Consider the following 27,211-nt stretch of genomic DNA (forward strand, 5'->3'; position numbering starts at 1 on the left):
AGGGTCTCACCAAGTTGCTGAGGCTGGCCTCCAACTTGCGATCCTCCTGTCTCAGCCTCCTGAGTGGATTGGAATACAGATATATTCTGGCTCACAAGAAAAAGTTGTTTTCTGGGTTTAATACTTCAACAAGGAAAGAAGGGAGAGGAGGGGAGTGGAGTAAGAAAGGAAGCAAAGAAAAGAAAAGGGTTCTTTTATGACAATGGGTTTTTTATTCTTCCTAAAGAAATATTAACATAATCTCTAGTCTTTCTTTTCTATCCTTTTCCCCCCTTTTTCTTTCTTTTTCCCTTCTTAGACTAGGTAAATGCTGTATCACTTAGGTGCAAACCTCCTATCCCTGATGTACTTTTGTCTTGCCCATGTCCTGCACAGGCAATGGAAATGGGGTTCCCCTGTGTGGAATGGACTGGCTGAGAAATAAAAGCTAAGAAAAATAGAATGACAAAAATCTACAGGACCCAGAAAATATTTTCAGAAAGCAAGGGCAGGATGGGTTAGCTGATCATAGGGATCAAGCTTCTATACTATGGCAAAATGGAGCCCCCGCTTGCTTTATTTTTATCCGAGGACATCAAAGGCAGGGATAAGTTTTAAGGGCGGAGTTTTGCTTTGTGGTATCTTGTAGTCAGCAGGTTGCTTGACATCTTGGCAGGCCACATCCATCTCAGGTGCTGTGTGGGATCTCTGGCAGAGCTTGAGGGGGAAGTTCACCTGCATCAGGCGATCAATCCCTGTGGCAGTGCCACAGGAGGTCCCAGTGCTAGACTTATCCCCTCATTAGGCTACTATGCGCAACATAGGTCACTCACAGCCCATGGATGGTTCGTGACACTTTTGTAATATACAATTATATAGAAGAAACAAGTATTTAGAAGGGTTCCTGAAAGACTGTCTTACCAGTTATAATTGCCATTCCACTTTTATGAAGTGCCAGGAATGTTTTGAATACAAGGAAGTAACAAAAAAGAGAGATTAACCTTGAGTTTTACATTCTGAAAACAGGAAATAAATACATATAAGTTAATTTTAAAGGCATACAGTATCTGTTTCCTCCAATAAGTATTTGCATCATTGAATTACAGTAATTATAACGTCTGAAGCCAGGAAATGCCTATAGCATAACTTGTATTAGCAAGAATCTGGCATGGGGTGATTAACCAGGAGCCATGACTTTGACTACTGTAACAATGGCAAGGCATGTCATACTAGCATTGACCAATAGAAATGTAATGTGGGTTATATGTGTGATTTTTTTTTATAGTAACCATACTAAAAAAACATTTTTAGAAATAAAATTTAATTGTGTGTGGGGTGGGGGATAGGGATCAAACCCAGAGCCTTTCACATTCTAAGAACATACTCTACCACTGAGCTAGACCCCCAGCCCATTGAAATTAATTTTAATAATATTTTGTTCAAACCATTATATTAAAAATATTATTTTAACATTTAATCATTTAAAATTATTGTTTTTTAAAATTATTCTTATTCATAGTAATTCATTGAGCTGTGGTGTGTATTTTATAAATATAGCACATCTCAATTTGGACACAGTTTTCATTGGAAATCCTTGGTCTATTTATTTGCTTTTGAGACAGTGTTTCACTGTGTTGTCCAGGCTGGTGTTGAACTCCTGGGCTCAAGGGATCCTCCTGGCGCAACCTCCCATGTAGCTGGGACTGCAGGTGCCCACCACTTTACCTAGCTTTGATCTGTATTTTGGTTTCATAAAGCATATAGGTGAAATAGGTTTGGATGCTGGAGTTCCAAACATGTTTAAGTTTTTTGATTACTGAATTGATACTCTTTTAAATTTTTTAATTAATTAAAATTATAAAGTTAACAATTCTGTTCCTCAGTGTGAGCTATTTATTTATTTATTTATCTATTTATTTTGGCAGTACTGGGGATTGAACCTAGGGCTTTGCACATACAAATCAAGTGCTCTAACACTGAGTTACATCCCCAGCCCCTCAGTATGAGGGTTTATGTTCCAGTTCCTCCATAGCTACATATGGTTAATGGTTTGCCATATTGGATAAAATAGGCAGAGAATTGACAGTGGAAGTAGTAAGCTAAGGAATCCTGAATCAAGGATAGTCTTTTAGCTACATTTTAAAGTGAAAAGCATGATAAACATTGAGCCACATCCCCAACCCTTCTTTGTATTTTATTTAGAGACAGAGTCTCACTAGGTTGCTTAAGGCCTCATTATATTGCTGAGGCTGGCTTTGAACTTGTATTGAAATTATGAGGACTGCATTTTGAATGAAGTTTATATCTGAGTTTCATAGGTTCAGCATTGTTTTCAGGAAATGATGTGGAGATAACCACAGCTTTGTCTGGTCCTCAGTTGGTGGTCCTCAGGTGGAGACACTGTTAATTCCTGGAAAGTGCTACTATGGTCAACACCCATTACTGGGATATGAAATCAATCTAGTAGATCTTTGATCAGCATTTTAAAAATACACAGAATACTATTGGATAGAATAGAGAACGGATCAGAGTGTTCCACATCTGTTAAGGTTTAGGGAACCTTTGCTTTAGTTACATATATGTGTATATTTTGCATTTATAGGATTTCAATGAAAAATGAATTAATTCTGAGTCACAAAATTTTTGAGAATTATTCCTTTTCTTCTTCTTTCCCCTTTCCTTTCTTTCATTCCCTCCTCTCACTGTGTCGTTGAGGTTGACCTGGCATCTTTTTTTCTTCCTTCCACTATTTTTTCTTTCCTTCCTTCCTCTAAGTTCCTGAGTTTGGCCTTGAATCTCTTTATACTGTGTCAGCCTCCTGAGTAGCTAGCACTGTGAGTGCACACCATTGCACCCAGCCTGTGTGTACTTTTGATTGCTGCTCTAATGAATATTGCCTATAGGTACAGTGTACTAAACGGAGATAGCATTAATCAAAGAAAACTATGGATTTAGCAATGAGATATGAGTGCTATTAAAAGGTATTTAGAGTCTAGGATGGTAAAATAAATGTAAAGTAGTATGTAATGGCCATAATAAATAGAACAACTTAAGGGTATAATGACTTTCTTCCTCAATTCTGAATTAACTAGGAGAAGATAAATTTGACATTATCAATTTGGTCCTTGTATTTCTCTAAATTTTTATTTGAGTTTAAATAACCACATTTAAATTTGGAATTTGGTCTTATTTCTTTGTTTGCACTGCTGGGAATTGAACCCAAGGTCTCATGTATGTTAGGTAAGCAGTCTGCCATTGAGCTATACCCTAACCACAGTCTGGGGTGAGGCTACTGGAACTTGAATCCTCAAGACTTTACCACCAAGTTATATCCCTAGCTTTCTATTTTGAGACAGGCTCTCACTGAGTTGCCAAGGCTGGCCTCAAACTTGGCAATTCTGCCTCAGCTTTCCAAGTTGCTAAAATTATAGGCGTACACCACCATGCACAGCCCCTAACCCCAATTTTAATTCTTAAGAAGGATCTTGGCTAAAAGTAAAAAAAAAAAAAAAAAATAGTATTTTGGAATAATTATATGGATTACAGGAAAAATGGCACTCACAGTCTCCTTAAAACATTTCAATAAAATAAATAATAGTATACACTTAACTCTTCTTAGATGTTAATTATTAAAGTTTTAGTAAAACTTGATGTTTAATCTTACCACACATTTATTTAAATGTATGCAAAATAAAGCTAAATCCTATTTGGGATTCAGATTATGCTTCTTGTTTTTTGCTTATTTGTTTTGTTTTTTATGGGTCCTGTGGATGGAACCCAAGGTCTTAAATGCTAGGCAAGCACTCTACCACTAAGCCACATCCCTAGCCCTGAGATTATGCTTTCAACAAATTGTAAATTTCTTTTTCTTGGTCTGTTAATTTAGTTATTTATTTAATATATCTTTCTCAATGTTGTATGGATCGTCATCTTTTTTATAGCCTCACTGGAATATGTTTGCTTTGAATTCTGAAGAGAGCCAGCATGTCAAATCGCTTTTATACAGTGTACATATTTGGAATGCTATTTTGCCACAAGAGTGTGGAAACTTGGGAAGTACTCACTATCATGCTTTTAAAAGGCAAAATATGTTAGAGTCACTGCTGTAGCAATGGTTACAATGTGTCACTGTTTCTTTTGTAGGAATTGGTTTAGATACAGGGACTCTTGCAGAATAGCCATATTGTTTAGATAGAGCAAATAAGTTTGAATACAACCTCTACTGTACTGAGAACCCTCAGGCCCATGCAATGTTAGCATGTATTTTGAAATACTATTACTGAACAGGGGCCCTTTCTCCTTATAATTTTTCTCTTGCCTAAGTATTATTTATTTTTGTGGTACTGGGGATTGAATTCAAAGGTACTTAACCAATGAGCCACATCCCCAACCCTTCTTTGTATTTTATTTAGAGACAGGGTCTCACTAAGTTGCTTAAGGCCTCATTATATTGCTGAGGCTGGCTTTGAACTTGTGATCTTCCTGTCTCAGCCTCCCAAGCCACTGGGATTACAGGCTTTACCCAAGTATTTTAATTTAGTGATGCATGTGTACTAGAAGATCAGCCTATCAAAATACTGTTGTTGTAGCACAGGGAGAGAAGAATGAGGAGGAAGAGACAAATATAACATTTTATTTATAACTATTTCCTAAAGCAGTAGAACACTACCTATTACAAATTCCAATAAGTTTATTTTAGCCAGGTACCATGATGCATTCCTATAATCCAAGTAACTCAGAAAGCTAAGACAGGAGGATCACAAGTTTGAGGCCAACATGGGCAATGTAGCAATACCCTGTCTGAAAATACAAAAAAGGTCTGGGAGTCTAACTCAATGGTAAGAGTGCTTGCCTGGCACATGCAAGATGGTTCAATATCAGGAAGGAAGGAAGGGAGGGAGGGAGGAAGGGAGAGGGGTGGAGAAAGTAAGTTATTGCTGGAACTTTATTTTATGTACTTATTGATTGATTAATTGATATGTGGTGCTGAGAATCGAACCAGTTCCTCACACATGTTAGCCAAGCTCTCTATCACTGAGCTACTATCCTAGCCTAGCAGTGGTATGTTTCTATAGTTCCAACTGCTCAGGGAGGCCAAGCAAGAGGATCACTTGAGCCAAGGAGTTTGAAATCAGCTTGGTTAAGACCTTCTCTTAATTTTTTTTTATCTATTGTTAATTAAGATACTCTAATGAAATGTGTAAATGTGATCAGAATAACCATAGAAGCCAAATACTGTGCAATAGGTCCCTTCTCCCTCAGACTAGGAATAGGGATGTTGATGGAAATTTATGTACAATCTGAATTTCCCCTTTTCAGAAGGGAACTGTATGGGTCATGGGGATAGGAAATCAGAGAAGATAAATTGGGTAAGTGACTACTGAACCAGGTCTTGATGCACTGATAGGTGTCCTGCAAAAAGAAAAAATAAAGAAAGAAAGAATTACAGCATGTGCATACCTTGGAGAGAATATGAAAATCAATTTTAAATAGTAGTTTATAAAATTTCCTTTTGAGAGTTAAACTAATTATGTTATCATAAAAGAGTCGGAGGCAAAATATCTTGAAGCCCATGGAAAGGAATACCTACTTTACTGGGAATAGCCACTTCATTTGCATAGTATATACTCCCTTCCCCCAACCACTACCAAGAATTTCTCAACAGAAGAAGGTGAGGTGCATTGCAAATGGTCTAATGTGTGGATCCAGCACTTTCTGGGGAAGAACGACTTGAACTTCTTGGTCATTAGAAAAGTTTCTGCTATAGGGTTAATACTTGATTAGGGTAAAGCACAGCTGAAGTGAAATATTCATTCACTATTTGCTCCTTTTTATTCCTAGAATATAAAGATTAAGAATGTGGCCTCAGGATAATAACTACTCCAAATTCCATTTCTAAACTTGTTCTATGAATAATTTGACAAGATATAAGTCTTGGTTTTTTATCACTATAATGGGACTAGAATTACCTATCTTCTGGGGTAATTATGAGAGTTAAATAAACTGTTGATCTGAATAGTTTAAATCAGGACCTGGTATATGACATTAAACAAAGCTGTAAACATGATCTGTAGTTTTTATACTCAACTCACAAATTTTAATCACTAATTCCTAAATATCTTAGTCATCTGAAACAGGATATTTAGAACAGGCATTTATACATTCCAGGAATGAAAGGAAATATCCCCATGATAAATCAATACTTTAACTTTCTCAAATTATGCTGGTTTGCGTCAGTTCATTATTAAAAACCTGATCATTTCTGGGTTTTTTGAAAAGCGATTTCTGAACCTGCAGAAGGCCAGGACCCTCTTGAGTCAACTCAGCAGTGCTTAATGTCAACATGTGAGGTTTATTGGGAAGCAGTAATTTTATTGAGCATTTACTGTGGACCAAGCACTCCACTAAGTGCTTTACCTATGTAAAAAATGACCTTGAGGAAGGTATTACACTTCTCCACTTCTACAAACGAGGGAATTGAGGCTTGCAGATGCCAGGTAACTTGCCTAAGCTTGTTTAATGACAGAGTCAGAATTTGAACATAGGTCTGCCTTTGCTGTTGGCCATTATGCTGAACTGCAAAGGTTCCAACATCAGAAAGACCTGGTTTTTAGATCCATTTCCACTTCATTCCTGGAATATGGTCTTAACTCATTTTACCTCTCCAAGCCTCAGATTCTTTATCTAAAATATAGTATGGCTATCTACTATATAGTCTTGTTTTGAAGACTAGAAATAAGGTATGTAAAGTGCCTGACACAGTTTCTGATGTGTGTAGAAAACTTAGGAAGAGGTGATTGTTTCTGTTTGGGGTTCCAAAAGCTGCTTTCTACTTCTACTGGCAGGCCCCCATGGCAGGTAACCTGTGGGGTCTTTTGGAGATACAAGTAGGACCCTGTAATTTGAACTGCAATTTCATGTTAGAATACCTCTTGATAAATGAGACTATAATGTAAATATATACTACATGAATTTTCCTCTTTTCTATTTTTTTTAATAATAAATACTGTATCTTTAAATGCTTACTTTTGCAAAAATTGCTACTGTTTAACCAAAGAAGGACTTATACAACTAGCCTTCACTTGTCTAGTAAGTGTCCAGGGATAACATGAGTGACTGATTTTAGCAGATGACCTATTTAGCCAGGAATTTTTTCACTGAGTCAGCAGTCCAAACCTGGTACACATTAGGATCACTTAGACAACTTAAAAAGATATATCAGTGTGTGTGCAGTCCTTAGAGACTCAGATTTAGTTTCTGGGATAAATTTAGGTAATTGTAAGGAACAGCCAGGGTTGAGAACCAATTGTATTGAAGCAAGAACTAGGTGAGATTGGGATGGGCTTACAAGTGGAGAAATGAATTGAGTAATTTTTTTCTCTTAATTCACAGTGAAATGGCTCGGGAGAAGAGGAAAATCAAAGATCATCTTGAATCACTAGAGGATAGAAAATGAAATAGTTTCTTTTTCTTTGTCTTTGTAGACATGGAAGGACTTTAATGAAACTTTAAACGGTTCAACAAAGGATGCGCTAATGGATGACAGCGATACTCCTACATATAATCTGCAGTTGGAACCACAAGATGGGTGTCATCCTGGTGACAGCGTGGAAAGCAGAGTAACATGCTTATCTTCTGTGTCCGATGAAAATGAAAATCAACTTGATGGGGATGGGCCTGAGCTTCTGACCAGCAGTGACAGTGCAATGGGAAAAACTGAAGTGTTTGAGCAGGACAGTCTCAATAATAATGAAAACTTCATGTCCAGTTGTGAGGTGCCTGCATGTGAGAACTCAGAATACACTCTGTGTGAAGGCCCCAGAGATGAACAGGCATTCTTTGAAAAGGACAAAAGAGCAGCTGGAAAAAGAAGTACAAGAACCAAAAGAGGAACTGTTAAGAAGATACCACCAGGTATTTTTTTAAGTTATTATTTATACTATTCTTTAAAGAAAATAAACCCTATCACATACCGTGTACACTGTCTTGCATATTGCTTTTCTTCTCTTAATATTTTCAGAGCTTTTTTACAACAGCACATGTTGATCCAGCTGTGTGGTATTCCGTGCATGTGATATGTCTCCACAGTGTTCCATCACTTAGGTGTGTCATAATTTATTTAACTTCTTCTTTATGGCTGTTCCCAGTCTTTTACTATAGTAAGCATGCTGAAATTGACATTCTTTGTGTATGTTTTCGTACTAGGTTCATTATCTATAATCTCATTCCTTTATAAATTATCCTTTTCTACCAATACAAGCCTTAATAATTTCTTTCTGCCATCACTGTGGCTTTGATCTCTCACCTGTGAATTTATATGCTCGTAAGATCTTTATAAGATCTTTTTTATCTCATTCTGTAGGTGAATAATATATATGAACATGTATTAACATACTCATACTAATGTTGAATAAGCTATCTGGTTCTAATTGTGTATATATATATTTTTGGTAACAAAATTAACTCAGTTTTTCTAACTTGATATATAGTTTGGCAGTTAAAGTTTAAAACTATGGATTTTTGTGTCTGAGTCACAGGGTATCTAGGGAAAAGGCAGCCTCTGGCTATTTTGATCAGAAACATGCAGGACTGAAGAGTGCTGGTATGCCCTAGACTAGGACTCCTTACAAGTTAAGTAGGCAAAAGAATTTTAAACAGTGTACTGCTTTTTTACCCAAGGCAACAGTCTTTGCATAAGTTCTAGTGAACAAAGTGGAATGTCTTCTCTTATGTTATCTTGTACCTCTTTGGCTGATTAGAGGTATTATCATAACCTGTTTTTTTCTTTGTATGTTTTTACTTATTCAATAAGGTGATTTCATAACTTTTTAAAAAATATATATTTTTAGTTTTTGATGGACTTTTATTTTATTCACTTATTTATATGCAGTGCTGAGAATTGAACCCAGTGCTTCACACATGTCAGGCAAGCACTGTACCACCGAGCCACAACCCCAGCCCTCATAACTTTTTAATGTAACTAGTAATCTGGCTTTTCACATCCATTTGTGTTCTTAGTAGACTTAAGACAATTTTTGCCGAACACAGTGGAACATACCCTGTAATCCCAGCCTCTCAGGAGGATGAGGCAAGAAGATCACAAGTTTGAAACCAATCTGAGAAATTTAGTGAGACCTGTCTCAATAAAAATTGAACTGGGTTCAATCCCCAATGTCCCCCCAAACAAAACAATTTTAAAAAATGATTATTTTTACAAGAGATACAAAAGCATTTTCTTAATAGACCTAAGGATTAACAGAGATTGTGTATGGTGAAATATGTATATAAATGGATTTATTTTGTAACCATCATTCAAGGGCAGATTGACTGTCTCTCTAATCTGATCTTGTGATGTGTTTAAGAACTGATACCTAGCAGCATATGTATAAGGATCAGTCATAACTTCAAGATTATGAGTCTTTTTATTCCTCTCTTCAGTGGCCTTATTTGTTTCCCTTGGTGTGATTATATAATTTAAAGTTAGTATTTGTTGTCTTGTGAAAAAGTATAGAATCACCATCATTTGAAATATATGTAAAATTTAGGGGTTGTTTTTGTACAATTTATTTTTTAATTATTATATATAAAATTATATATATCATATTTATATATAAAAGGATACAAATATATAATGTGAGTTTAAGAGAATTAAGAAGCTAGGCACTTGCCTGAAATCCCAGCTACTCTGGAGGCTGAGGCAGAAGGATTACCAGATTCAAGATTAGCTTAGACAATTTAGAAAGACCCTGTTTCAAAAAATGAAAAGGGCTGGGATGTAGCTCAATTGTAAAGTGTACCTAAGTTCAATCTCCAGTACCAAAACAAAAACAACGAGAGAGTAAGAAAACTGAATCAGGAATTGTAAAACCTAAGTTCAAGATGCACTTCTAATCCTAGGTCACTTGGTGAGACTGAGCCCTCCTGTACTTCCTTGTTCTCTTCTGTATAATGATAATGTTCATGCACACAAATACAAAATTCCTTTCTAAGTTGTAAATTTCTTAGATTTCTGAACAGGGAGAGTATAGTCTCTACTCCTTTAAAATTTGGTGACTCACCTTGAGGGTATCTTCTGTTGTTTTTTCTATTTAAGGGATACATTTTGGTTTTTAAATTTTGTTATTAAATGAAAGAACATGTTAAGCAGGCAAAAGAATTTTAAACTGAAAGGAAGGATTATTTAGAGGATAGAACCATACCTTTTTTGACTGGAAAGGATCTGGAAAGAGAACCTTTAAATTGGCCTGGGCAGCTCTCCTTAGAGTTATTTGCCAGGCCCATCCTGGAAAGATCATCTAAGCTTATCTCTCAATGTGTATCCAGTCACTAAGTCCAGGTGACTGTATTTCCCTGTGGCATTCCTGGTCTCTTTCGTCCTATCTACACTGCCATAGTTCAACATTACCTTTGACTGGAGTACTACAAAAGCTCCCTAAGTGTGTTTCCCATCTTGCTTCCATTATCTATGTCCAAACTAACAACGCAGGGCTGGGAATACAGTTCAGTTGGTAGCATGCTTGCCGTGCATGCACAAGGCCCTGGGTTCAATCCCCACCACCAATAAATGAATGAATGAATAAATAAACAAACAAACAAACAAACATACATACATACATACATACATAAAAATAAAAACTAACAATGTCAGGCCAGGCTGGGATTGCAGCTCAGGGGTAGAATGCTTGCCTAGCATGTGTGAGGCACTGGGTTTGAGTCTCAGCACCACATATAAACAAACAAATAAATAAAGGTCCATCAATAACTAATAAAAATTTTTAAAAAATACTAACAATGCAAAGAGTTTATGCATAGAATTCTAGATATTTACTCTCTCTTACTATCCATTTTGCTGTAAATTCTCAGATCCTAGGTAAAGTTTCAATATTTTGCAGATGACTACTTATCTAATAATAGGATAGCTTCTCAAATGTGACATGACATATAAGACATGATATTCAATTTTTAAAATTTTATTTATTTATTTATTTATATGTGCTGCTGAGGATCAAACCCAGGGCCTCACACATGCTAGGCACCTCACACATGCTAGGCACTTCACACATGCTAGGCGAGCGGTCTATCACTGAGCCATAACCCCAGCCCACTCAATTTTTTTTTTTTTTTTTGATGGTGCTGGGCATTGAACCCAGGGCCTTGTGCATACGTGGCAAGCACTCTACCAATTGAGCTAAATCCTCAGCCCATGATGTTCAATTTTAAACTAGAAAAAAATTTTTTTGTATGTAGATGTTCTTATAGTACTTTTATGGAAATATAAGTTAATTTACTGTTATGATCCCTTAGTTTGATTTGTACTAATTTTTGTATTCCAAGGCTAGTACTGGAAAAATATATATAGGGCAACATTACTTCAGGTTTTCTGAGGTATCCATATAGACCAGCTAAAATCTTGAACTTATCCCCAGAGAAGTCCAGTTGTCATTCTTTCTTTTTCTCCCCCGCCCCCTCCTTTAAGAGATGTAGTCAACTAACCAGGTATTCAAGCTGTGTTACATGCAGTTTTCACTATAGATAAAATTGGTAAAGCTTTAGGTAAGAAATTATCTTACAAACTAATAGAAATTAGCCTATGAATTTTTAACAGCTTTATTAAGGTATAATTCACATGCATACATTTACTCATTTAAAGTGTACATTTTCATGATTTCTAGTATATTTATAGAGCTGTACAATTATCACCTTGGTCAACTTTAGTATTTTTCTTTACTACAGTAAAGAAACCCTGTACCCATTAGCAGTTGTTTCTCATTTTCTTTGAGCCAATCCAGCCCTACACAATTGCTGATCTACTTTTTTTATAGATTTGCCTACTCTGGATTTTATATCAATGGAATCACATAATAGATGGTCCTTTGTGACTAGCTTCATTTAACATACTCTTTTTATGAGTTACCCATGTTTTAACATGTATTCTTTTTAATGACCAAATAATGTTCCATTGCATGGATATACCATATGCATGGTGTATAAATGTATCATTTATACATTCATCAGTTGATATGGGTGTCTAGTTGCTTCTGTTTTTTGACTATTATAAGCAGTGCCTCTATGAATATTTGTGTACAAGTTTTTGTGTAGACAGATGTTTTCATTTTTCTTGGTTATGTATAGAATGACTAGATAATACGGTAACTTTATGTTTGTCATTTGGAGGATCTTAAATTCAATATTTCTCTCTCTCTCTCTCTCTCTCTCTCTCTCTCTCTCTCTCTCTCTCTCTCTTTTCCTCTCTCTCTTCCCTGTTCTGGGAATTAAACCCAAGGCCTCACACATGCTAGGCAAGCATTACATTCTCATTTCTCTCTTATTATTGTGGATCAAACCCAGGGGTGCTTTTCTACTGAGTTAATCTTCAGCCCTTTTTGCTTATTTTTTTTTAAATTTTAAAACATTCTCACTAAGTTGCTGAAGCTGGCTGAGCTTCTGAGTCACTAGGATTACAGGTGTGTACTGCTTCACCTGGCCCAAACTGTTTTTAAACCAGTTATACAAATTTATTTTCCTAACAGCAAGATTATGATTTATAATTCCTTCATATGTTTATCAGCATTTGTGGATACCTGGTTCTTAGATTATAGCTATAGTTCTTTTTTAATATTTATTTTTTAGTTGTAGTTGGACACAATGCCTTTATTTCACTTATTTATTTTTATGTGGTGGTGAGGATCGAACTCGGCCTCGCACGTGCAAGGCGAGCGCTCTACCACTGAGCTACAACTCCAGCCCTATAGTTCTTTTTTACTGAGATGTAATCCACATACCATAAAATTGAACTCAGGAATACTTTAATCCCCATCCCTTTTTTTATTTTAATTTGAGACAGGGTCTCGCTAAATTGCTTAGAGTCTTGCTGAATTGGTAATATTGGCTTTGAAATTGTGATCCCCTGCCTCAGCCTCTTGAATTGCTGTGATTATAGGCATGCATCACCACACCTAAATTTCACCTTTTTAAAGTGTACAATTGGAAAAAACCAAGCAAATAAAAAATGTACAATTTAGTGGTTTTAATGTACTCACAAGCTTCTACAGCTATTACCGTTATCTAATTCAGAACATTTTATCCTCTCTTAAAGAAACCATGTGCTGGGGAGTGATAATTGGCCAAATTATATTGTTATATTCTGTGCATGTACTAATATTATGTATTAGTACATGCACAGAATATATGTGTATGTACATATATTCTGTACAACTATAATGCACCAATTAAAAAATTGTAGGGGGTGAGGGAAGAAACTGTGTGTCCATTAGCAATCATCCCTCATTTCTCCCTCTACTTTGCCCCTGGCTACCAATAGCCCATAAATTTTGAATGGTTGTAAGAGTCAAGTTCAGATTAAGTGTCTGATGGTTGCCATACCAACATTAGTTATTTACTTAGCTCTAGTTACCATAGTATCTAAGCATTTAACAAAACAGTTCAGTAAATGGCAGGAAGCCACAGAAAGACAGCACATGAAGAGTGAGAAAGGAAGACCCTTTCAGATTGACTTGCCATAGTTTGGTGCCCTGTCTTGTTCCGCTAGAGTTTCTCACAATTTGACAGGGAGGGCATAAAGCTACTGGAAGACAAACCTCAGAAATGGATCTATGGTCTAAGGTCAAACTTATGAGTTAGAAGAGCCAAGACTTGTTTGAATCTTGGCTCTGCCTTTTCCTACCTATGTAATCTTAAAAAAGGAACTCATTTTCTTCCTTATTTGTAAGAAGGGATGATTCTACATATCTTGCAGGATTGTTCATGAAATGTCAATCCTATATATAAAGTAATTTGTAAAATACCCAGCAAAACACAGCTACTTCTGAGTGGTACTTGTTATCATTATGTGTGTCACAAAATGATTTTTAAGTGGCATTAAAAACCATCTTGTCTTTTTTCTTAGTACTGAAAGTATCTTCTGGGATCTTTCTAATATTCTTTTCAGGCTTTCCTGTCCCCATCCCTCTCCCCTAAGGTGTACTCCTAAATATATATTTCCTGCTCTAGGGTAATATTGGGTATGTTAATTGATGTCTAAAATAATAACTGGTATGCCATAAATATGAAACCCCCAGGCATATTTGTATTTTACATATCTGGTTTTGACCATAGTAGATCCTTTGTAACTGGCCTCCAAATTCAAATGCCTAGTGAAATCAGTCGGGTAACATCTAATACTGGCAGTAATGACCAGGATTGAGATCACTACAACTGGTGAAGATCACTGCAATTGGAGTGTACATAACCTACCTAAGTATATTCAAATTTTAAAAATGTAACCCCTAGATAAGACCCCATAAGAGAACTAATGGGTCTATGTTTGAGGTTTGGGGGTAGTAATGTATTATGTTCACTAGGTAAGTAAATGGACAGTTCGACTTCCTTACAGATTATATTACTTCTAAAATTCTGAAGTCCTGATTTACCTTTTGGGCTTTTCCATGCATACAAACAATAAAAGGATTCCGGATTCATAAATAGTCAAATGATTTTAGAATCAGAAGATACATTAAGGCCAACTGGCCAAAACTCCTTTCAGGGAAAAAACACTCTGATATTAAAATGTCTTCATTTTCTATTGCTGCCATAACAAATTATCCCAATTTTAGTGGCTTAAAACAGCACATATTTATTATAGTTCTGAAGGTCAGGAACATGGCTGTCACTGGGCTAAAGTCAAGTTGATGGCAGAACTGCATTTCTTTCTGGAGGCTCCAGAGAAGAATCTGTTTCCTTGCCTTCTGCACCTTGCAGAGGCTGCCCACATTCCTCTACTCGTGGAGCCCTTCCTCCTCCAAGGCCAGCAATGGTTTGAAGATCCTTCTTACATCACATCACCATGGCTGACTGATAATTCTGCCTCCTTCTTCCATGTTTAAGGACCCTTGTGTTTATGTTGGGCCCACCCAGATAGTCCAGGATCATCTTTCTTTTCAAAGATCTGCTGATTTGCCATCTTAAATCCATCTGCTACTTTAATTTCCTTTTGCAACGCATTAAAACATATTTACAAGTTCTGAGGATTGGGACACCATCATCTCTCGTAGCTATTGTTCTGCCCACTTCAAAACAATTTTAATTAGGGGAGGGGAGGGAGGATAGTAGAGGATAGGAAAGGTAGCAGAATACAACAGTTACTAATAGGGCATTATGTAAAAATGTGGATGTGTAACCGATGTGATTCTGCAGTCTGTATTTGGGGTAAAAATGGGAGTTCATAATCCACTTGAATCTAATGTATGAAATATGATATGTCAAGAGATTTGTAATATTTTGAACAACCAATAAAAAAATTGTAAAAAAAACAAAACAAAACAATTTTAATTAATGTAGACTAGTGATGACTTTACCTAATAGTTCTTCACTTTATAAAAATTCTTCATTATATTTTTTGATTTGTAGAACCATACAGGGTTACTTAGTCAAAAGATATTTATTGAGCATGTATGTTGAGTACTATAAAATCAGTGGTGAGCCTGTCTTTCAGTTTTAATTGCTAAAGTGAGGGAGCCAAGTAACTAACAAGTTCAGTCTAGCAAGATGAGTCTTAACTGGGATGAGCAAGCACTTGTGTATGGAAATACTGTGTCAAAGGAGAATTATGAAAGGGTTCTAGGAGGAATCGCTATCTAGGCTGAGATAAAACAAATAAATCCTAGTTAACTAAAGAAAAAGGGATAAAGAGTGAAATCATTAGAGGTCACAGGCACACCATGGACTGAAGACAAGGAGAGAACATTCTATATTTCGGCATCTGTTAATATTCACTTGGCTGGAGGAGAATAAAAGGAAAGGGAGACTCAAGGAGAAGTAGTAGAGGGTAGAGCTGTAGAGACACTGAGGCTCAGGAGATTAACAAGGTCTTGATCATATTATTTTTGTATTAAAATAGCCAATTTGGGCCTTACCAACAGGTTTGAACAAGACAATGACGTAAGTTGCATTTTTTAGAAAGATTGCTTAATCTGCCATGTGGAGAATAAATTGAAACAAATTAAGATCAGAACCAAGAAATCAGTTAAGGGTGTTTTCAAGGGAGACAGGAAATCTGTACTGAGGGAGTAGCTGTGGGGCTGAAGAAAAGTAAGTGGACTCAAAGCTTTAGACATGGAATTGACAAGAGGATCACCAGGGCCATCTTAGAGCCTGCCCACCACAGTTGTCCAGGAGAACGTCGGCATCTCAGATTGTAGCCACGGGCCCTTTGAGAGGCAGTTCTTTACTCAAGTTTTGTTTTTATTTTTTGTTTTTCTGAGTGCCTTGGTCTGAGATTGCTGTTGGGAGTCAGCTGATATGATGGTATGTACAGGCCAGGGAGGCAGTTTTCTACTCCTTGTGTAGTTATTTTTCCAATATTTCTGTCATGCTCTTAAAATTCAATATCTGCATAGAGATAAGGTTTAAAAATTACTGAATAATTACTAAAATACTATCAGTCCAGTCTTTCAAATTCTGTCCTGAAACCATCATTCTCCATCAAGTCCCAGGAATAAGATGTGCATTTTTTTAAGTATTATGATATTATATATGAAGAAAAATTAAGAAACTTACATCTCAGCCTGACACATTGATCCACGTCTGTAATCCCAGCTACTTGGAAGACTGAGAGAGAGGATTCCAAATGCAAAACAAGTGAGTAAGTTAGTGAGACCCTGTATCAAAAAAAATATAAAAAGGGCCAGGGATGTAGCTCAGCGATAGAGTACTCATGTGAGGCCCTAGGTTCAATCCCCTTTTAAAAAAAGAAAGAAATTTACATCAGCACCTTTATTTAAGTATAGTTAATATAAACATAGATGAATAAATGGATGAATATCTACTTAAGGTAAAGGAATATTTTGTAGACCATAATTAAGAATACTTTTGTTATTGATTTCATAGAACTCAACTTAATGAAAGCTTAAGGGAACCATACATTTAGATGGGATGTTTAGGGAATTTGGCTTTCTCTCAATTCTGTACTGTTAGAGGCAGACTTTTCAATGTCAATACTTTCCAAATAGTCTCCTTTTGCTGGATCATGATCCCTGCAAAGAATCAATGTCTTATCTTCATTTGTTTAAAAGCATAACAAAACAACAAGATAAAAACCCTTGTAAGCATCACTTATAGGGTCAAAACTACAACTAATTAAAAGTTTCTTTTCTTTTAATATATATATATATATATATATATATATATATATATATATATATACTTTTTTAGTTATAGAGGGCACAATATCTTTTTTTGTGTGTTTATTTATTTTTATGTGGTACTGAGGATCGAACCCGGGTCATGTGAGGCCAGCGCTCTACTGCTAAACCACAACCCCAGCCCTTAAAAGTTTCTTTTCAAACAAAATTATTATATACACCTGATTCTCTAATTTAAAAAGACATATGAATGAGCATTTGAAAAATAAAGCCATACAAAAGCAGGTAGAGAAGGTTTATGCCTACAGTAGAATATTATTTGGTAGTAAAAATAATATAGGAAGGGCTGGTGTCATAGCTCAGTGGTAGAGTGCTTGCCTAGCATATGCAAAGCACTGGATTCTATTCTCAGCACCGAATATAATAAAATAAAGGTTCATTGAGAACTAAAAAAATTTTTTTAAAAATAATAATATAGGAAAAGGGCTGATGAACCTTGAAAACATTATGCTTAGTGAAAAAAGCCAGATGTATGCAATATCCAGAAGAGGAAAATTCATACAGACAAAAAGTAGATTATTGGTTGCATAAGGGCTAGGAAGGTTGGGGGCAATAAAGAATTGGAGGTGACAGCTAAGAATGCAAGAGTTTCTTTAGCGAGCAATGAAAACATTCTAAAATTGATTGTGGGGATGGTTGTATACAATGTATATATAAAGTCACTGAAAATATATGCACTTTAAATGGATGAATATATATTATGTCACATTTTAGTGAAACTTTTCTTAAAAGAAAAAAAGGATGTGATGATAATTGGTCTGGTGATATAAAGAAACAGGGTCTCTAGAAAATTTAGATTACTGGTGTAATGAAATTTGATATCTTGTAATTTTCTGCAAACTATATAATAAAATGTCATTAAATAATGTTTCCTTAACAAAGAGAATTCCTGATGTCAGTAGCTTTTATTTTTTAAAATATGGAATGCTTCACAGATTTGCACATCATCTATAAGCAAGGATCATGCTACTGATCTTTTTGTATCATTCCAACTTTTGGCCTACGAGTTGCCAAAGCAAGGACTACCATTACATTTTTGGTGGACCATTGGGTACTGGGAATTGAACCCAGGGTGCTCTACCACTGAGCTACATCCCCAGCCCTTTTTATTTTTAATTTTGAGGCAGGGTCTCAATAAGTTGTTGAGGCTAGCCTGAAACTTGCCATCCTTCTGCCTCAACCTCCTGAGTCCCTAGGATTAAATATTAAAAAGAGGGAACTCTTTAAGGAGAATTTCACAGCTTGGTTTCCTTTGACTATTAGACTCCCCTTCTTCTGCAAATAAATGCCAGTTTTAAGGTTTGAATTTAAATATATGCCTTTATATTAGTTAGAGAAACAAAGTATGTGTATTTTCAGATGTAAGGTTTCTTATAATTTCACATAAAATTTGAGAATTTTATTTATATATATATATGTTTTAAATTTTTTTTTCTGTAGTTGTAGAAGGACAGAATGCCTGTATTTTTATTTTTAAATTTTTTTTATTTGGTGCTAAGGATCGAACCCAGTGCCTCACACATGCAAGGCAACCACTCTGACACTGAGCTACAGCCCTAGTCCCTATTTATGTATTTTTTATCCTGGAGAACCAGGAAATATTTTATTTCATTTGAAACTTTGTGCTGGAGTTGTTAGTGGACCTAGATATGAAGTTTAAGAAATATATAACTAATTACATGCTTGGGGAAATCCTGCATATTTTCTATTTTTAATAAAATGTGTTAAACTGTAAATAGCATCAAAGAGGAAAATTAGGGAATCCAAAAGTTCTCGTTAATTGGCATGTGCTAATTGGCATGTGCTACATAATTTAGAGACTAAATCCCAGCAATATTTATGTGTACTAATTGTGCCTTGAATACAAAATGAAAATAGCCTGGAGCAAGCTTTAGAAAGTAGTGAGCAAATGGTAGAAAGGCTGTAACTGCCCTATCTTTCTTTACATCCTGGGGGACAGGGAGACTGGTCTTAGACATTAGCCTGGGGAGCTGTCATCTACATGCATTTGTTAAATTCTCTGTTTAGTTTCCTGAAGTTCACTTTGTGAAATGCTTTTTCAAATCCACTGTGTATCCATAAAATTTCAATACTGAATTTAGGATAGAAGTGAGTCTTTCAGACCTAATGATGCTTTTTGATCAAAAGAAGAAAATAAATAAGGTTTTTGGGTTCAAGATAGTCTGGATGGAGGCATAGGTGTATTTAAATACATAGATAGGCTTAGAGCCAGTGGTTTCTGTGTAATTCATTAAAATTTCTAATGAGTAATTAGAGCTCTGTCCCTTTAAGAGTTCTGCCGAGCAAGCAAACTATAAAAAGGGCTTGCTCCTTCCACTCAAAGCTCTACCAAAGAAGAAAATTAGAATATTCTTTTGAAGGTTTGTTTATATGTTGCTTTCCAGAGTCTGCTATGACAGCATTTAAAAAGTAGGTAACTTAGCTAATGAGAATTGTGATCTCTCAGCCTCAGGGGAGTCCTGTTCCTCAAAACAAACCTGAAGTATTAATAGTAATTTCCAAGATGCTACCCAAAATAAAGCCCAGTAGCTGCTTTTGTTTTTTCATCCCTGTACTGACATTGAAACTATTGACTGAACACTCAATCAAGAGAACAGTGTGTCCACTTTGAGTGCTTACTAAGTTGGAGGTGCACTTTTTATGTTATTCTTTCTTTATCCTTTACCATTAATTTACAAGGAGTTTGGTTGAGAGTCGGATGGATTACTGTGGGTCAATAAGGTGACTTGACTTCAGCCTCAACTCTGAACCACAGCACTGCCCTGCTCCCTTGGAAGGCAGAGGTTGTTGCTTGAGGGCATGGGAGGAGAATGTGCCACGTGGAGCAGTTGGTAATCATGCCATAATTACATAATACATCCGTTTGACCCCAGGTCAGGTCAGAAAGACGTTGACTCTGTTTTCAGATTTATCTAACTTGTAATTCTAGTGTCTCCTGTAGAGAAGGAAGGGACATTTCCTTTTTGCCACTTTAGTGTGTTCAGACAAGGACTGGAGATATTTAAACAGTGAGCACTCTCCTCTGTTTTCATGGCATTAACTAGTACCTTAGAGCGAAGAAATGAGGGGGAAAAGGAGCAAGGCACAGAACCTAGCATAGCAACTACATAACCCATGGATTAAAGTTCAAATTTCATCTGTCTTCCAAATTATGGTCAAGATAGGAATCAACATTAATGGATAAGGTGCTTTGAAGAATTCAGTTATGCAGTGATTCAAAAATTATAATGTAAAATTAGAACTGAAAGCATTTTTTACATTGAAACATAAGTTTTCTATTTTAGGCATTTCAGTGTATAATTCAGGGGCTTTAATGATATTCATAATGTTGTATAGCTTTCACCACTGTTACCGCAAACAGAGTCTCTATACCCATTCCTTTTTGTAGTTTGTCTCTATAGTTTAATAATTTTATTTTATTCATTACTTTATTTATGTTTTTCTGATTTCCTTTGAGCATGTTTAAGGCAATTTGTTTAAATTCATCAGTAAGTCCAATGGTAAGTCATCCTCAGGTATGTTTTCTGTTATTTTCTTTCTTTCCTCAGATGGGCTATTCTGTACTCTATCTTTGTATGCTTTGTATGCTTTTGTGATGTTTACTTATAGGAAACTGGACATTTGAATATTATGATGTGGTTGATTGCTGAAGTCTTTACAGAGTGGCTTGTGCTCAGATATTCCTTTAACACATAGTCAGGCCATTTATACTCTGACTCAGCTTTCACTTCCTGCTTGCTCTGCATATACAGATCATCCAGTGGAGAAAACTCGGGGTCTTCTCAGATTTTTTTTTTTTAAGTGTTCATATTGTCCTGGACAAGTGTGGCTTTCTCACCTCCCCAGTACCTACAACTTTTTTTTTTTTTTTTTTTTTTTTTGCTATTTAAGACTTTTTTTTTAGTTACAGGTGAACACAATATCTTTATGTTACTTTTATGTGGTGCTGAGGATTGAACCCAGTGCCTCACGCACGCATGCTAGGTAAGAGTGCTCCACCTCTGAGACACAACCCCAGCTGTCATGTGTCCGTCCCCGCCCCCTTTCTCCCCGACAATACAACAGTTTTGAATACCCAGATTTCCTAAGGGAACTGTCTTCCTGGCTTTTCTTCCTGGCTTTAAATGTCTGTTTTGTCTAGACCATTTTTTTAAAATATTTTTTTAGTTGTTAATGGACTTTATTTTGTTTATTTATATGTGGTTCTGAGAATTGAACCCAGTGCCTCACACATGCTAGGCAAGCACTCTACCATTGAGCCACAATTCCAGCCCTAGACCATTCCTGTGGTTTGCTGTTTTTTTTTTTTTTTTTCAATTACCTGACAGTATTTTCCAGAACTACTTTTCTGTTCTATAGATGGATACTATAGAACAGAACTTTTCTGTTCTATAGAGGCAAATGCTTTGTGTGAGTCCTTTGGATAGCTCCAGATAAATTAGATTAGACAAACACAATGATTTGCAGCTGAGATCTACTCTCCCGCAAGAACCAAGCTTGAAGACTGTCGCACTGGGTAGGGGTAAGGCAAGGGCAAATAAAAACACTCAGAACTTTCCTACCATTTTAACAAGTCTTTTTCTTGATTTATTGTTCACTTTGCTGTATATCTTGGTTTTTCCAGAGTTATGACAAAGTCAGTTCTGACAGTTGTGATGTTTTTTATACTTTTCTACAGACATGGGAGTTTGGAGTTGCCTTTTCTACTATTTAACTTATGTCACTCAAGGACTTTAAATTTTAGGACTTCAATAGCAAGAACTATGCTCAGAAGCAGGGAATTAAATTAAAGGAATACCATGTTGTATTTTTGTACAATAGCATGTTTTAGATAAAAATACCATTGATTTAGAAACATCAGCCATTTAATCTTTGGGAAGTAGCAATATCTGTTTTAGAGGTGGGAAAAAAACTGCACAAATATTGACATCTCAGTACAGTGATTGAAATAATTTTTAAATCATAGAGATTTAGGGAAACAGTTGGGCAGTTCCTCAGAAATTTATCAGAATTATTGTATAATCCAGCCCTTCCACTTCTATGTATACATCGGAAAGAATTGAAAGCAGGGACTTAAACAGATACTTGGACATCAAAATTCATAGCAGCATTATTCACAATAGCTGAAAGTAGAAACATTCCAGATTTTCATTGATGGATTAATGGATAAACAAAATGTGGTTTATATATATTCAATGTAATATTACTTAGCTTTAAATAGGAATGATCATCTGATATATGCTAGAACATGCATAAACATTGAAGACATTTTGCTTAGTGAAATAAACCAGACACGAGGACAGATAGTGTATAATTTCACTTAGTCAATTCTTAGAACAGGCAAATCCATAGAGAGAGAAAGTGGAACAAGTTTCCAGAGGCTGGAGGGGAGAGGGAAATGTCAGTTAGTGTTTAATGGGTGCAGATATTCTTTTGAGGATGATGAAAACATTCTGAAAATAGACATTGATAATGATTGCATAACATTGTGAATATATTTAATGCCACTGAATTATGAACTTCAAAATGGTAAACTGTTGAATTTTGTGTTATATATTTATTTTTAAAATCAACTTAGGAACATACAGAGCTTAATTTTATTATAGTTTGCTGAATTAAAAACATTTATATTTTACTATGTGCCATTACTATGATACATACTTTATAAGGATTATCTCATTCAGTCCTTTCTTATTAAGCAGTACTACAGTTAGCCCTAATTTATAGATGAGGAATCTGAAATACAAAGATGTTATTTTTTAAAAATTTTTTTTTAAAGAAAGAGTGAGAGAGGGAGAGAAAGAGAGAATTTTTTAACATTTATTTTTTTTAGTACTTGGCAGACACAACATCTTTGTTTGTATGTGGTGCTGAGGATCGAACCCGGGCTGCACGCATGCCAGGCGAGCGCGCTACCACTTGAGCCACATCCCCAGCCCCCAAAGATGTTAAATAACTTGCCTGTTGTCATAATGCTAACAATTGACACTGAGGATATGATCCCAGGCAATGACTTAAAACTCTGGGTCTGTTGTTACACCATACAATCCCATTTCTGCTGAAATTTCAAGTATGTTTAAAGGATTCTCTTTTATATTTGACTTGCCACAATTTGCCACCTAATTGTTGCACATGCTTTTCCTTTGAGTGTGTAGGTAGCTGTTTCTGCAAAACAATTCCTGCCTGCCAGCCTCAACAAGACAAAACATGATCAGAGAAAGGGTGGATGGTTCACTCTTAAAGAAAGTGGTGGTGTTTTGTTTGTTTCAGTAATTATCTCTGATTGACAGTATAACTTTCTCTAAGATTCTTGATTTGATCTAGCTTTATTTCAGTAAAAAGGAACTTTATTCAACACAAGTCAACACATTTTTTAATAAAAGCAATAAATCTAGTTTGTTTTCTGATATATTTCTGCCCAAAATTTGAAAGAAGAGAAATAGCTAAAATGTGAATAAATAGAAGAGCCTCTACTTTGCTATTAAAGATAATTTCTTAGCAGACTCCATATGATAATAAAGAAGTATCCCCACTTAACATGGGGAAATTAAGGTTTAAAGAGACTTACTTGCCCAAAGTCACAGAGCTAGAAAGCAGTAGGTTTTTTTGTTTGTTTTGTTGTTGTTTTTATTGCACTACTGGGGATTGAACCCAGAGCCTTAGGGTATGAAAGGCAAGAGCTCTGCCACTGAGCTACATCCCCAAACAACCTTTCTTAAATTTTATTTTGAGACAAGCTCTTACTAATTTGCCAGGCCAGCCTCAAACTCATGTTCCTCCTGCTTCAGCCTCCCAATTATCTGTGATTACAGGTGCCCTAGCCGAAAGCAGTAGATTAAGAATTCAAACCCAGGCATTCTGACTTGAGAGCCCATGCTCTCATTTTAATCTCTGATGAATTTAAATTACTTCATCTGTAATTTCTAATATTTGCTTCATAATGTTATGAGACTCAGATGATATGGTGTACGTGGTTTGTTTTACGTGTACTTCATGATGCCTAGCAGCAGTTTTTTTCTCCAAAACATGCTGTTGGTCAAGCACTGTGTTACATCCTGAGGTCATAATGGTAACTCAGTCACTTGCTCTCTAAAAGCCTGACAGTCAAAGCAGAGGGAACAGCATGAACAGAGGCATATTTTCCCCCCTAAATCCTGCTTCTAGAATGGTGTGCTTATGCAGAGTTGTAGTGTACAGAATTCAAAATGTTTTAGTTCCTTATATAACCCTGTTCCTGTCCCCAAACATCCCCATCAGCTTAGCTTATGTTGGCAGCATCCCCCATCATAAGTATAATTATTACCACTGTCTTAACCTGGACCTGATGTCATCTATGTGACATCTTTCAAATCCCTATTTTATCTGTGATAATTTTTCTTTCTCTTGATTGCCTAAAATACCAGCTATGAGATTTTTGCCTTTCAGTCATCTGGTCACATCACTCTCCCTATCATGAAGAGAAATGGGGTGTCCTTTAGTTACAGAGAGCAAATCAGTGTTAAATTATTAAAAGGAGCAGGAACATCAGGGTATATTCTTAGTGTTTCAAGATAAAGGTCATTAAAGAATACTCTGATATTCTTCCACAAAATTCCTCTTGACCTTATCAGGGATGAATTCAGTTATATTTCAGAACTGATACAGAATTGAGATGATATGACAAATTTGATAAAATATCTCAGTCAAAGTAATTCCTCCAATCTCTCTCCCAAGGTTTTTACAAATTTTTAAAAAATAAATAGAAGCTTAATAGGTACATGTAAGCTGCATCCATTTTAGAGCTTGATGAAGTTGACAGATATGAAACTAAATTTAATTAGGTCCTATAAATTTGTTTGTTATTATGTATAAATACTTATAAATAGCATCACCATATTTCTTTTTTTTATTTTTTTATTGATTTTCTTATTTTTTTTAAATACACAACAACAGTGGAATGCATTACAATTCTTATTACACATACAGAGCAAAATTTTTCGTATCCATATTTCTTAATGAGTAATTTTAACTATAACTTGTGTGGTTTTCACAGGTGAAGATAAATGCAATGTTTTTGTTTATGTCCAGCTATTGATTCATATGTGGCAACAGAAAGCTTCATTTATACTGGATGAGATTTTACATATAGCAGTTCATGTTTTGATTTGGTTTTCTTTCTTAATATATCTACAAGAAAAATTTTCTATTTATTTATTTAGGAATTGGGGACTGAATCCAAGCTTGCTTTATCACTGAATTACATCCCTACACCTTTTTATTTTTTGAGACAGAGCCTAGATAAATTCTAAGGTGGCCTCAAATTTAGGATTCTCCTGCCTTGGCATCCCAAGTTGAGAAAACCTTTTATATATTAGAAGAAATTTTAACACTTATTCATGAAATACAGTTATAGTTTGTTTTAAATTCATTTTTTTTCAAGCAAAACTTTTGTAAGATTCAAGTTGCATCAAGAATAGAACATCAGGGGGACATGGGAGGAGTGGAGAAACTTTGGATAGGGCAAAAGGGGCGGGGAGGGAGCAAGGGAGTATGAAAGATGGTGGAATGAGACAGACATCATGACCCTAGGTTCATGTATGATTGCATGAATGGTGTGGCTCTACTTGATGTACAACCAGAGAAGTGAAAAATTCTGCTCCATTTGTGTACAATGAATTGAAGAGCTTTCTGCGGTCATGTATAACTGATTAGAACTAATCAAAAAAAAGAACATCAAAATCATTTCAAAATTCACATGGAAAAATACTCAAACTTCCATGTTGCATTGTGAATGCTTCATTAATATTATTTTTAAATCTTTTAGTACATCATAGAAGTGCCAGTTCACTATATGTTAACCTGGGTAAGTGCTCAGGATTATACTGGTGTTTATTTTCTTTCTCATTAACCTTACTAAAAACAAGTTCCTGGAATATTATTCAGTGCTAAAAAGAAACGAGCTTTTGAAAAGACATGGAGGAAACTTTAATGCATATTACTAAGAAGCCAACCTGAAAAGGCTGTATACTCTGTTACTGTATAGAAAGAAAACAAAACAAGTTCAATCATGTTCAAACAATAGTATTAGTGGAAATAAACTAAGCATTTTAATAATCCAACATAGTTATACCTGTTATTATTATATTCTGGGACTTTAGGAGTATAAGCTTTATTAGTTTAATTTATCCTTGCCTCTGAATGTTTTTCTTCTAATTAAAAAAAAATGGACTATTTCAGAAGTGTTTCAACAATCCTGTGACCTTTTTCACTCAAGTGACAGTGAAGCCTCTTTTTAGGCTGAGGATTGGGAGCACACCTGCTTCTTGTACACACTGTCTCTTTTAATCCTTACAATAATCTTTAAGGCAGATGTCATTTTTCCCATGTTACAGAGAAAGAAATCAGGGGATCAAAGAGATTATGTAACTTGGTAACGATGCATAAAATAAACAGTGGAAGCTTGCTGCTCTGATTTTCATATCATTCTTTTTCCTAAATCTTGAGCGACCAATAGGTAGTTTTCTAATATGAATTCTTTACCATAAAACTAATAAGTCCATATTTTTAATAGTTTACAATTCCATGAAACTAGAATATGGCTAAATGTTTATTTTATGTTTACCTAAGGTAAAATGTATTCTTGATGTTTAATAGCACTAATGGCAACTTATGCAATTATTTAAGCCACAATAGAATTCTATTCCTTAAAGTTTGGCACAGCTAGAAATAAAAATCTACTCTTTAGTATGGAATGTTATGGAACTCTTCCCCTGCCCTCCTCCCGGTACTAGAACGCTGTACCACCAAGTTACATTCCCCGGTCCTTTTTATGTTTTTTAAATTTTGAGTCAGGGTCTCCATCCAGGATTCCTCCCCAGTCTGCTGAGTTGCTGGGATGGGATTAACAGGCCTATACCACCACACCCAGTATGGAACTCTTTTGCAACAAAATTTGGTTTATTTTCTTGCCTTAAAAATCTAATGTGCTACTTTTTACACAGTTAACAATCTAGGCAAAATCCGGGCACCATGGT

General features: G+C 35.6%; 1 protein-coding gene across 1 annotated transcript in view; it reads left to right on the plus strand.

The window, feature by feature from the left end:
* Positions 1–27,211, plus strand: part of Cnst (consortin, connexin sorting protein) — a 98,034-nt gene that overhangs the window by 27,969 nt on the left and 42,854 nt on the right. Inside the window, exon 2 of the mRNA XM_076831766.1 lies at positions 7,464–7,893. Within this exon, the coding sequence (XP_076687881.1) occupies positions 7,515–7,893 (379 nt within the window). The 5' untranslated portion in view covers positions 7,464–7,514. The remainder of the gene's footprint in view (positions 1–7,463; positions 7,894–27,211) is intronic.

The sequence above is a fragment of the Callospermophilus lateralis genome, chromosome 13 (assembly GCF_048772815.1).
Source record: "Callospermophilus lateralis isolate mCalLat2 chromosome 13, mCalLat2.hap1, whole genome shotgun sequence".
Taxonomy (NCBI): Eukaryota; Metazoa; Chordata; class Mammalia; order Rodentia; family Sciuridae; genus Callospermophilus; species Callospermophilus lateralis.